The 13,108-nt window shown below is 20.1% G+C and overlaps 3 protein-coding genes across 3 annotated transcripts; 2 read left to right on the top strand and 1 right to left on the bottom strand.

The window, feature by feature from the left end:
• Positions 1-523: 523 nt before the first annotated feature.
• Positions 524-1,825, top strand: SRAE_X000137100 (Serine--pyruvate aminotransferase; the record flags this gene model as incomplete). Its single annotated transcript, XM_024648196.1, has 2 exons — positions 524-610; positions 665-1,825. The coding sequence occupies 2 exons, from the start codon at positions 524-526 to the stop codon at positions 1,823-1,825; spliced, it is 1,248 nt and encodes a 415-aa protein (XP_024498836.1).
• Positions 1,826-8,296: 6,471 nt separating this feature from the next.
• SRAE_X000137000 (Hypothetical protein) lies at positions 8,297-8,879 on the top strand (the record flags this gene model as incomplete). Its single annotated transcript, XM_024648185.1, has 2 exons — positions 8,297-8,384; positions 8,431-8,879. 2 exons carry the CDS (start codon positions 8,297-8,299, stop codon positions 8,877-8,879), a joined length of 537 nt encoding a protein of 178 aa, XP_024498835.1.
• Positions 8,880-9,872: 993 nt separating this feature from the next.
• SRAE_X000136900 (Mitogen-activated protein kinase 7) lies at positions 9,873-11,419 on the bottom strand (the record flags this gene model as incomplete). The annotated part of the gene is made up of 2 exons (XM_024648174.1): positions 9,873-11,189; positions 11,234-11,419. The coding sequence occupies 2 exons, from the start codon at positions 11,417-11,419 to the stop codon at positions 9,873-9,875; spliced, it is 1,503 nt and encodes a 500-aa protein (XP_024498834.1).
• Between the last annotated feature and the right edge of the window lie 1,689 nt (positions 11,420-13,108).

Below are 13,108 nucleotides of genomic sequence, written 5' to 3'. Positions count from 1 at the left end.
GATTTAAAAAAAAACTTGACTTAACATTATACTTTATTTTTTTATTTTCTTTTTCCTTAATTATTTTTAAATTTTAAAATAGTTTTATTTATTTAATTTTTTTTTTATTTAATACTTTTGAATAATTATATATTAGTAGAAAAAAATTTTTATAAAAAAACATATCAATTTTCTTATCATTTCTTAGAAAAACAAAATATTTTTATAATAATATTTATCTTTAATAAAATTTAGTGTTATCGATTTTGCCAAGTTGTCTTTTTGGTAAGACAAATCTTTATATGAAAATACAATCTAATCTTTAAAAACATTACTATTAAATAGTTATTTTCAATAATGTTTATGTATAATCTTATCATACAACTGTTCATTTTTTTATTATTTCTTGATAAAATTATTATAGGTCGGGTATGTTAAAGTATATAAATATAATGCACATGATATTTAATTTAACCTTAACTATCAAAATACAATTTAATTGTATAGAAAAATTTCTTTAACTATTTTTATTTATATTAAATAAATGATTGCATCTAAAAATTTTTTATCTACTTATATAAAAATTCATGTTTCATTACGTGGAGCAGCTTTTTCAACATCTATTTTAAATGTTAGATATTTATATTTTAATATAAATTTTAATCTTTTTTTTTGTTTGTTTTAGAAAACAAGTATGAAAATTGAAAAACCATTACAATTATTAGAGCCTATGAATGTACCTCCAAGACTTTTAATGGGACCAGGACCAAGTAATATGAGAAATGATATTCAAGAATCTACTTGTAAAACATTATTAGGACATTTACATCCTGAATTTACTAAAATAATGGATGATGTTAGAGAAGGAATTAAGTACTTATTTCAAACAAGTAACAAATTAACTTTTGCTGTTAGTGGAACTGGTCATGCTGGAATGGAATGTGCTTTGGTTAATTTATTAGAAAAAGAATCTAAATTTTTGGTTATTCAGAATGGTCTATGGGGTAGTAGAGCAGCATCTCTTGCAAAACGAATGGGAGTTGATGTAAAAGTTTTGGAAGTAGAAAATGGAAAATCTGCTGATATTGAAGAATTTAAAAATGTTGTTAAAACTTACAAACCTAATGTTGTTTTTATTTGTCATGGTGAATCTTCAACTGGTGTTATGCATCCATTAAATGGCTTTGGTAAAATATGTCATGATAATAATGCTCTTTTGCTTGTTGATACTGTTGCATCTATTGGTGGTGCTCCTTTTAATAGTGATGAATTAGAAATTGATTGTGTATACTCAGCTACTCAAAAAGTTCTTAATGCTCCACCAGGCTTAGCGCCAATAACATTTAGTGATAAAGCTGTTGAACATATTAAAAAAAGAAAAACACCTGTTGCATCATTTTATTTTGATGCGATGGAATTAGGAAACTATTGGGGTTGTTATGGTGAACAAAGAAGATATCATCATACAGGAATGATTTCAATGGTTTATGCTTTACGAGCAGCGTTAGCCGATATTGTACAAGAAGGAATTGATTGTTCAGTTGCTCGTCATCAAAAAAATGCTAAAATACTTTACAAAAAATTGAATGAAATTGGTTTAGAACCATTTGTAGAAAATGAAAATCTTCGATTACCATGTTTAACAACAGTAAAAGTACCAGAGAATATATCTTGGCAACAAGTTATTAGCTGCATGATGGAAAATGGAATTGAAATTGCAGGTGGATTAGGTGCTACAGCCGGAAAAATATGGAGAATAGGTACATTTGGTCAAAATTCAAACCAGGAAACTATTGAAAAAGTCACAAACCAACTTAAATTGTGTCTTGAAAAGCAAAAAAAGTAAATTGAATAATTTTTTTTTGCGAAAACATAGTTTTTAATTTACTATATTTTCATGTTAAAATAAAATATTTATCTTTTAATGAAAATACATACATAATTTTCCAAATAAGTTATATTATGAATAGATAATACTTCAAATAAATTTTAAAGAGGAAATAAATAAACTTGGTTATAAAATTGTTTAATATATAGTTTTAATATACACATTGTTTTATTATTTGTATGTATTAAAATTGCCATAAATATGAAAACAATTTTTGCATTTTATTTCATTCATAGAACATTATTTTAATAATTTTGATATAGAAATATTAAAAAAAAAAAGCATAGAAGATTAATAACTTAACTATTAAAATTTAGTTATTTAATAACAAAAAATTTTTTAAAATTGATATTTAGCATTTATTTCATTGAAGTTTAAATATTAAAAAAAATATTCAATAAGTCATTTGATTGAAATTGATTAATTTATATTTAATGGAAAAACAAATATAAAAATGTTTGATGAAAAATATTTTCTACAAAATGATTTATTTTTACAACTTCTGGTATAAAATCAATTATTTTAAATAAGATAAATTATTAATTATAGCAATATTAAAAAAGAATAGTGTATTTCTTATGATAATTATTATATAATTTATAAAGAATAAAAGTAAAAATATTTAAATAAATTGTAGCAAACATTACTATAAAATATTTTAATAGTAAATAGAAATTGCCAATTATATAAAATCACATTAAATATATTTATGAAATATATGACAAAAAGTAACATTAAGATAGATAATATAAGAATAGAATGCGAATAATGAATAAAATTAAAATGTAAAAAAATGAAATTTTTTATTACTATAACATATTACAATTTTCAAAAATAGTTATTTTGAAAAAAAAACCAGAAATAGTATTTAAAAAAGAAAACAATTCAAAACTATATCATTTGAAGTTAACATATACAATTGTTTATTACATTATTTAAATACTACTTTTAAGGTGTTACTTAATTAAAAAAATAAACAAGATGAATATATAAAATAGATTTAACTTAAAAAATCATAGTTTTATATGCATATATTTAATATATTTTAAGAAAAAAAAAACAAAGTAATTAGTGTATTGTTATTACAGATGTAAAAGATATAAAAATATGGCTAGAAAAAATTAAAAACATTTCAAATTAAAAAAAATTAAAACACGTGAAAGTAAAAATATTTTATAAAGAAAATATTATGATATTATCTTCATTAAGTTATTTTCATTAAAGAAGACAATAAAAAGAATAAAAATTATTAAAGTGGTTTTTTAAAAATACAATTTAGAAAAAATATCTTAACAATCAGATTTAAAAGTAGCATAGCTAACATCTTTAACCTTTTTTTAAGTATTAATATTTTTTTTATATTATAATAAAATATTGTAAAAAGTTATTAGCTAAGCTTTTTAAAATAAAACATTATAGATAAATAATTCAATCTCAACATTATAAGATATTAAATTATGAATAAAAAAATACGTTAATGCAAAAAAAAGGTGATAAGATTGTTAAAAAAATTAAATTATAAGGTTGATTGTGAATACTCATTTGAAAAGCAAAAAAAATATTGAAAAATATATATCCATGTTTCAAATATTTCCATACTTGATTTATCAAATAAAAAATCTATAGTTTTTAAAAAAATAACTTCTTTCTTACTTACCATTGTTTTATTTATATTAGCAAGCCACTATAAATATTTAAAAAAAATTTCTTGATTTCTATTTTCATTTTCAATAGTTTAAAATATATATTAAAAAATTGTCATATTTTAATAGCTTTTAAATTTAATTAAATATTAGAATTTACTATAATTTTATTAAACAAATACTATATTTAATGACTTAAGTATAATGTATAGTTTAAAAAATGTAAAAAAATCCAAATGCTATTTTTATTTTCATAACCTACAAAAATGAAATTACAAAATTATTTTTATATATTTTAAAATTAAATTATTTGATTTATGCTCATTTATTTTTGAAGATTTAAATTTTACCTACTCTTGAATTGTTTATTGATTATATATATTCAAAAATTTAATTTTTTTACATATTTAATGGTTTTTAGTTATGTAAATTTTTTTTAATAATTTACATGAAAATATATTTCAAATACGTTAATTATATCTTTTAAATTTATAATGCCAAATTTTAACTAAAATTATTTTAAAATTACTATTATGCTTCTATTTTTTTATTTAATATTGTATTTAATTATAAAAAAAAATTACATTTTTTAAAAAAAAGTTATTAATAGTTTAGTTAAAATATGTTATAATACACTTTATTTAATAATATATTTGTTTTATTTACACCCGAAGAAAGTAACTATGAAGAGTATTAAAAAGTATATGAGAATAGAAGTTAACAACCCGCAAAGTAAAAATTTTATATTTTTGTCTTTTAAATAAAATGTGTTACTAAATGTATAACTATATTACTCGTAATAATTTAAAAAAATATTTTTTTGTCATATATAAAAATTATATTCTTCTAATACTAATATTAAAAAAACAACATTTTTTAAATAAAATCCTTATATAAACAGAAATATGCAATTTTTTGTAAAAATAAATTATTGTATTTTGCTTATTATATTACTAATTATTAATCGAAAAAACGCTTTATTAATATCATAATTCGTTTTTGATTTTCAAAAAAAGTTAATGGTACATATTGAACTATCTTATTAACCTAAAAAATTATACAAATTAAAAATAATTAAAATTAACGTAAATAAATTAAAACAGCTTTCTTTTTAAAATTTTAATAACAGACAATCACTTACTGTATAAAAATTATTTAAAATTTTTTTTTAATTATTATTAAATCTATTTTATTTAGTGATTAGTTATAAAGTTATTTCTTTAAATTTGTTTTATTTTTATAAAATTATTATATTTTACGGTAAACTAAAATAAATTTAAGTTTCATATGGCTTTTCTTTAAAAACATTTAAAATATGGCTTATATAATTAGTCATAATTAAATGTCATTCCGAAAAAGTCACTTTTTAAGATGATTGTAGTTGACAAAAATATTAGAGTGTATCATATGGAATATATGTTGTTAATTGTGCAACATTTGCAACTAACTTAAATAAATAATTAGCTATGCTTTTATAAAGTTTAGTACTTTGTTAAATTTCTAAGAATATCATCTACACAATGGCATATAAATCATGCCAAAAAAAAGTTTTTTGCAATAAATTTAAAATTTTTCTAGAATGGTTACCAAACATGATATCTGTATTATTTTTTTATATGAATTCAAAAAAAGCATTAGTACAGCAAAAACAGCAGAAGATATTAATTCTGTTTTTGGAAAAGGCTATTTGAATCCATCAACTGTAAAAAGATAGTTAAAAGAATCAAAGAGAGAAATGAGAATCTTAAGAATGAAGACAATGGGAGACCAGCTTCAGACGTTGATGAGGACTTTTTAAAAACAATAAATGAAGATAATTCTTAACAAAAGGTTAGAAAATTATCAGAAGAACTTGGGGTTTCAATAAACAATGTTTTTTTGACATTAAAAACAAATTGGAAAAAAAAAGTTAGATCAATGGGTACACATAAGCTAACCGAAAAACAAAAAAACGATCGTCTAGAAATTTGCTCTTCTTTACTTCTAGGGAATAAAAACAACCCATTTTTAGATCGAATTGTAACCTGCGATGTAAAGTGGATTTTATACGACAGAAGAAAACGGGAAGACAATAGTTGGATAAAGATAAAGCTCCAAAACAGTTTTCAAAACCTCAAGTAACGCCTAAGAAGGTGATGGTTATTGTCTGGTGGTCTTCTGAAGCACTGGTTCATTATGAATTTATGAAACAAGATGAAACCATTAATTCTGAATCTTATTGTAGAGAATTAGAAAAAATGCATCAAAAATTGTCCAAAAAAGGCCTTCTTTAGTCAATAGAAAAGGTCCTATTTTATTACACGACAATGCTTGCCCACATTTTTCAAAAACAACGTTCCAGAAGCTCAACGAATTAAAATATAAAACTCTGCCGCATCCACCATATTCTTCAAATTTTGCCCTAACGGATTTCTATTTTTTAAAAAATTTGGACCAATTTCTCAAGGATAAAGTTTTTAAAGATGAAGAGTAACAAAAACTGTCTTTGATAATTTTATTGCCACTAGTGATGCCAATTTTAATGAAAATAAAATAAATAAGTTAATATCACGTTGGAAACAATGTGTTGAAGCCAATAGTAAATATTTTTAAAAAAAAATTATTTATTTTTAAATTTTTTATGCAAATTTAAAGTTTTTAAATATAATCATGCATTTCATTTGATACAACCTAATATATACAAATGTGTTTTTTTTAAATATATATTGCATTTAATAAATAACTTTATGTATTTAAAATTAAATAATTCTTCATCAAGTGAAATAATTTCTTTTGTTTTAAATTATTCTTTTGTCAAATATTAGTATTTATTATACTTTGAATGACATAATATTATTAAAGTTATTTTTTTGTTGGCGTCTTCAAAATTAATATTTTTGTAATAAACAATAAAAATTATATTAATTAAAAAAGTTTATAAAATTACAATATCAATGGCAAATGGAAACAATATTTATCTTTTATATACTAAATTGTGGATTTAGTTCCATAATAAATTTCATTATTACTACATTATCTTTTTTTTATTTTTAGTGCCTATAAAGTAAACAATCTTTAAATTTTTTTATTGCTTTCTATTAACTTTTGATAATTTTATTAAACAATACAAATAATTTGTTAAAAAGAAAATTTTTAAACTTTATATAAATATGTAAATCAACCTAAATTATTAATATAGACACAATTAATTTAAAAAATGTTGACCCAGTTTCTATTGTTAAGAGATACTTTTTAAAATATTAAAAATTATGTATATAAAAATATGTCATAAGATTTATTATGCAAATTACAATGAATAAATATTCACTATAAATAATATATAAATTATGTATACATTTTTTTGAAATTACAAAAGCTTGAAGATGGAGTTAATGTTAAGTACATGCAAAAGAAAGAAAAATGTAAAATAGTAAGGAAACTATAAATTAATAGGATCATTTCTATTTTTTTTAATTTAATAATAAAAAAAAATCTGATATGAATTCAGCATTGGAAACTAGTAAAAATTTTTATAATTTATATAATATTTTTTATGAATATTTAAAACACTTTTATGATTTATTAGACTAGTAAAATTATTGATTTTTACAATCAATTGTATAGATATCAACAAAAAAATAATATTCTTAAATTAAAAATATATTTTTAAGAATGTAGGTTTAATATATTAAAATAATTATTAATTGTTATCATATAAAATAGTTTAAAAAGTTTCAAAAATTTTTCCATTTACATTATTATAAAAAAATTAAAAAAATCATGTTACATACTTAAATATTTATTCCTTTTTAAATACCTCATTTTTAGATGTATAAAAAAAAACTTTTAAATTTAATTTTTTAATATTTTCAAATCATTATAACTTTAAATTGAATCTGCTAAATACAAAAAATACAATCAAGTTAATTAACCTGAGACAAATCAAACGACTATTAGATAATTTAAAATCAATTTTTGAAAAAATATATTTTTAAAGTGCAAATGAAAAATGTTTTAGAAACGTATATATATGCTTTAAAAAATCAAAAATATTGATCTTTGCATTGATATTTTATTAAAATATTATAGTATATCAATTGTAATTTGTGCCGTATAAATAACAAAATTGCATTAAAAAAAATTGTCTATATTATTTTTTTAAGTATAAATAAATTTTAATTAATTAATTATCTTAAACATTTTTTTAGTGTATAATAATTTAAATATCTCTTTTTTTAACTTCCAAATTGTTTAAATTCTTTTGTTTTCACAATTAGTACTTTATATACAATATTTTCTTAATCTAAATTAATTAAATAATCGTTATATTTTTAAGTGTTTAAATTAAATAGTTAATTTTAATTAGTCATACTTGTAAACATAATTATAATGTTACCAAATAATTTTTTCTGCCATTAATTGAAATTATTTATTTTTTAAATAATAAGATTTTTTTTGTACACATATCATAATAATCATCAAAAAAAAGATTTAAAAAAAAAATTTCTCTTGATAATAAAATTTGAAATGATTAAGAAGTGTATACACTATTCAATAATTTTTATCTCAAGTAAAAATTATCTAAAACTATGAATTTTGTATACAAGTGATTAAAAGATTTGTAATGGATTTAAAACCCTACGGGCATATACAATAAAATCTGAGTCTCAAAGAGAAAATCTGTCTACAAAAATTTTTTTATATTACTAAACTAATACTTTGCTTATCAAATCATTTAAATATTTATTATATTTTCAAAAGTACTATTTAATCATCAAATATTAATTATTAAGTTTATTCTTAAAACATGTGTGCAAGATCTGACTGCACTAAACCACTCTTTTTTGGTAATACCATAATAAATAGTAACCCAAAAATGATTAAAAATAGAAGAAGTAAGTTAAATTCACTAACAGAAAAAGTTATTTTTTATAATTCCAGGTCAACCATCTGTCATATCACCAAATGAAGAAAGTAATAATTTAAAAAAAAGTTTCGTAAAAATAGAATGTTGTCCACTTTCCGTACCAGGAACAAATATTGGAATTGAGAACAAAATTCATACCGGAAATAAAAATTATTCTCAAGATACAAATTATGACATATGTGTTGGTATAAATGTTTCATCAAAAAAAGAAATAAAAGATGAAGGAATTTCTTCCAATTGCATAATTGGGGCTACAAAATCACATTTAAACATTAGTTTTACAGAATGTAACCAAGAAAGAAATAAAGGGTCGAAAGAAATTAGAATATCATTTGGGCCGTTTGATGGGTTGACTAAACATGTTAAGAATGACGAAACATTAGGATTAAGTCTTGGTACATTTTCATCACTTGTAATATCTCTGCCTACTAACGCCGTAAATAAATTAGGATATAATGTTTAAAAATTATACTAACAATTTTCTTTATAAACATTATGTAATACATATTATATTTATTATTTATCTGAATAGTTTAATTACTGAAAAAAATGTTTTATTTGTAATTATTTAAAATATATTTTTATATGTATCAATAGCCTATTCAAAATTTAAATTTTTTTAGAATTTTCAATTAATTTTATAGTTAAATATATAGTAGTAATTTTATTTTATGTTTTAAAAGAATAATTATTATCATTAATGTTTAAATTCAAATTGCAATTGTAATGATTATTTTAACAAATTATAATTTATAACTTTATTTTAAAAAAATAATTTATTAATATATTAAATAAATTCAAGCAAAAAATTATTAAGAATAACATTTTTATGTAAACTTTGCAATTTTAGTAAAAAAAAATGATTTAAACATTAAAGCTCAAATTTAGAAATTTTTTTTTAAAATATTTGCAAAATCAATTAGTCTATATTTGTACAAAATATATTACACAAGTCAATCATATAATTATATCAGTTTTCTAAATAAGCTGGTAGTGAAAGATATTTTTTTATTTAAAAATACATATTTAACTTTTTTTTATAAACATTTAATGTATTATTGCTTCTCACAGCATGTTATTTTTTTAAATTAAAATTACTCAACAATTTTAACATTTTTTTTGTATTTAAATTGAAATTTTAATCATAATAATTATTTTTCTAAATGTTTGTTTTCTTTTTGACAAAATGTATTAGTCTTTGATAAAAAATAAAATGTTACAGATTAAATAAAAATATAAAAAAATTGAATTAAATATACGTGTAAATGTTGCCAGATATCGTTGTGAATTTTTTATAAAAATGATTAATGAATAATAGAAAAAAACAATTTACCCGTTGTATATTTTTGGAACATTTCTCCTTTTTGATAAGTCTTTTATCTTTGAAATAATTTATTTCAAAGTTGGTCTTATTTTATTATAATAAAATAACAAAATAATTTTCTATATTTTTTTCTTATAATGCTGTAACTTCTTCATTATCATTCAATGATGTATCTTCATCATTATATAAAAGATCATCCTCATCAATCATATTTGTTTTAATCATTGATTTTTCCTTTCTTAGTGAAGTTTTGTTGGGACATTTATGGCAAGAACTGCTTGTGCTGATACTCGATGAAGGTGAGTGTATAACAGATGACGACTCAAAAGATGTTCTTGTTGTTGAACCTTCATCAACTCCAGAACTACCAGAAGGTGAACCATCATACAAATCAGTTGAGCTGGGTCTGGTAGTATTGCTTGTTTTATTATCTCTTTCATCACTACTACCACAAACATCTGACAATTCTTCATTTGGTTTTCTGTTATTATCTATACCATCAGCCGATTTGACATCATTTAATATAGCTTCTAATAATTCTTGATGAGTTAATGATTCAACAGCTGCCATATCCATTTTTGTTTTAAATGGGCAAGTTGATTCAGCTTCCATATTTATATTAAATTGAAATAAAAAATCATGTTCAATAGCTTGAAAAACATTAAATCTTTCTTCTTGATCATATGTAAGTAAATTTTGAATTAAATCTAAAGCTTGTTCATTATATCTATCACCCATGGTAATAATATCATTCCAATTCCATGCTTCAATATCACCAAAACTTTCAATAAGTCGTTTTGTTCTTTCACATTTAATATCATTAATTACATTTGATGATGGTGATCCAAGTCTTGTAATAAGAACTTTAATCTGATTACTTACACTTCTTCCAGGAAATAATTCTCTTCTTAATATCATTTCTCCTAATATACAACCGACAGCCCACATATCAACAGCAACAGAATGTTCTTGACATACAAATAATAATTCAGGTGCCCGATATGGTAGTGTAGCAACATGTTGTGTCATATAAAAACAATATTCATCAGCATCATCATAATATTCTGATAATGATAATTTAGCCATTCCAAAATCAGCAATTCTAAGATGACAATCTGAATTAACTAAAAGATTAGATGGTTTTAAATCACGATGTGATATTCCAGCAGCATGTAAAAATTTTAATCCTTTTAAAAGTTGAAATAAAAAATATGATATTAATTCCCAGTCTAATGGTTCAATAGAACCATGAATTACATGATGAAGACTTCCTTCCATTAAATCCATCACTAAAAATACATTTACACCCAAAGAACCTTTTGTTCTAAAAATATCTTTTAATAAAACAATATTTTCATGTTCAATAAATCTTAAACATCTTATTTCTCTTAAAGTACGTCTAGCTAATGTTGGAGTTGCAGAAGCATGTCCAATTTTTTTAATTGCAACCTAATAAAAAAATATATAAATATAATAAGATTTATAAAAAATACCTTATCATTATTACGAGTATCTGTAGCTTCACATACAATTCCAAAAGCACCTTGACCAATATTTCTATCAGGGATATAAAAATTATTATATTCTCCAAAATCAAAATCAAATTTAAGTTGACGACGTGATAAATTATCTAAAATTCTATTGAAAGCTGGTTGATTAGTTGTAGTTGTGGTTGTCATGATAATACATTTAATAAAAATAAATGTTTTTACTTTTTATAGTGAAATAACTATTATAAGAATATATATAATATATATTTATTTTGTTGTCAACCTTCTTATGATTGAAAAATAAAAATAGTATGTAAAAATATTTTTTCTTTCAAAAGTATTATAGAAAAGATTTTTTTAAAAACCTGGAACAAGAAAATTATTAATTAATTTTTAATTATATATTTATTATAATAAAATTATTAAATTAGTAATAAAATAATATTTTTAAAAAATGTTTATATTATACATAAATATATAGTACAAACATGGTAATACATAACTTTCTTAGACAACCACATGTTATGTATAGTCTAAAATAATGATAATATGAATGTCATTAAAACCAGTTTAAATGATATATTTATACATTTTTTTTTTATCTTGTAATAAACTAACTTGAGGTAAATACTAGCTTATATGTCTTTAATTTAAAAAAAAAAGCTTTGAGTGTTATTAAACTATATGCATATTACTGTATTTTAATTGAAATAAAAATCAAAAATATTTGAAAACTTTTTAATAAATTAATAGAAAAATTTAAAATTATTTTACAATAAAAATTTAATTATTTATAAACAAAAAAAGAAACTATTAGCAATTATAAATTAATATAAATTTGCTTTTTTTTAATAAAATAATAAATAATATTACAAGCAAAAATTAAAAGCAAATAGATATAAAAGTAATTTAAATAGATTTTTATAGTATTACTATTTATTTTTTTAAAATATTCTTTTTTTTTGTTTTAATTTTAATATTAATACATTCTTCTCTAATGTTAGGCTTCAATCTATCATAATCCAAAATTATTATCACATAGTTTAACTGTCAAAAATTAACGGAATATGGCTTTTTTTCAAAATTTATATAAAATAATAAAAGCTATCACAATATTTAATTAACAAGCAATCTTTAATATCATTTAACAAAATACTCATGATATCATTTATTTAAAATTTTTTTTTGTTATAGATCAAGTTATTTTATATGAAATTCTTTTTTTTTTCTATATTTTCTATAATCATAAAAAATTATTATGGTGATGTAACATTATTAAAATAAATTTGTTCAAATTTGTATTATTAACAATAATATCATTTATTACGTAAAAATATAATGTAAATATAAAGCTGATTAGATTGAATTTATATATTAAGTGAGAGAGACATTTATTTAACTATTTTTTTTTCCTTAATTTATGTGGGTACGTTTCAAAAATTATATTATGATTTTTTGATAATTATACTATTTATCATGATAGAATAAATAAAAATTTATTTATGGATAAAAATTGTAGATATAATTTAAGTTTCAACTTTATATTTTATCAAGGACAATAAACGCATATATATGGTTTGATTAACAAAATAATATAAAATTTAAAAAAAAAATTTGTATATGAAAAAGATTTAGAGTAAAATAAATAGATATTTATCAATTATATAGTTATAGTATTTTAAAAATAATAAAAAAAAAGAAATATAAAATATAAAAAATTGTTTAAAAATGCAAAGAAAAAATATATATTTTTTTTAAATAAATTCTTTTTATTGTTACCTTGACAAAATCTTGAATTTTTTTTTTATCTTATTTTATTGTTACACTTAAGAGGGAGACTCATGAAGGTAAAAAGAATATTAGAAATGTGTATTTTTA

The sequence above is a fragment of the Strongyloides ratti genome, scaffold srae_chrx_scaffold0000002 (assembly GCF_001040885.1).
Source record: "Strongyloides ratti genome assembly S_ratti_ED321, scaffold srae_chrx_scaffold0000002".
In the NCBI taxonomy this organism is placed as follows: Eukaryota; Metazoa; Nematoda; class Chromadorea; order Rhabditida; family Strongyloididae; genus Strongyloides; species Strongyloides ratti.
The sequence above is the reverse complement of the archived record's forward strand: the minus strand, read 5'-3'. Positions and strand labels throughout refer to the sequence as shown.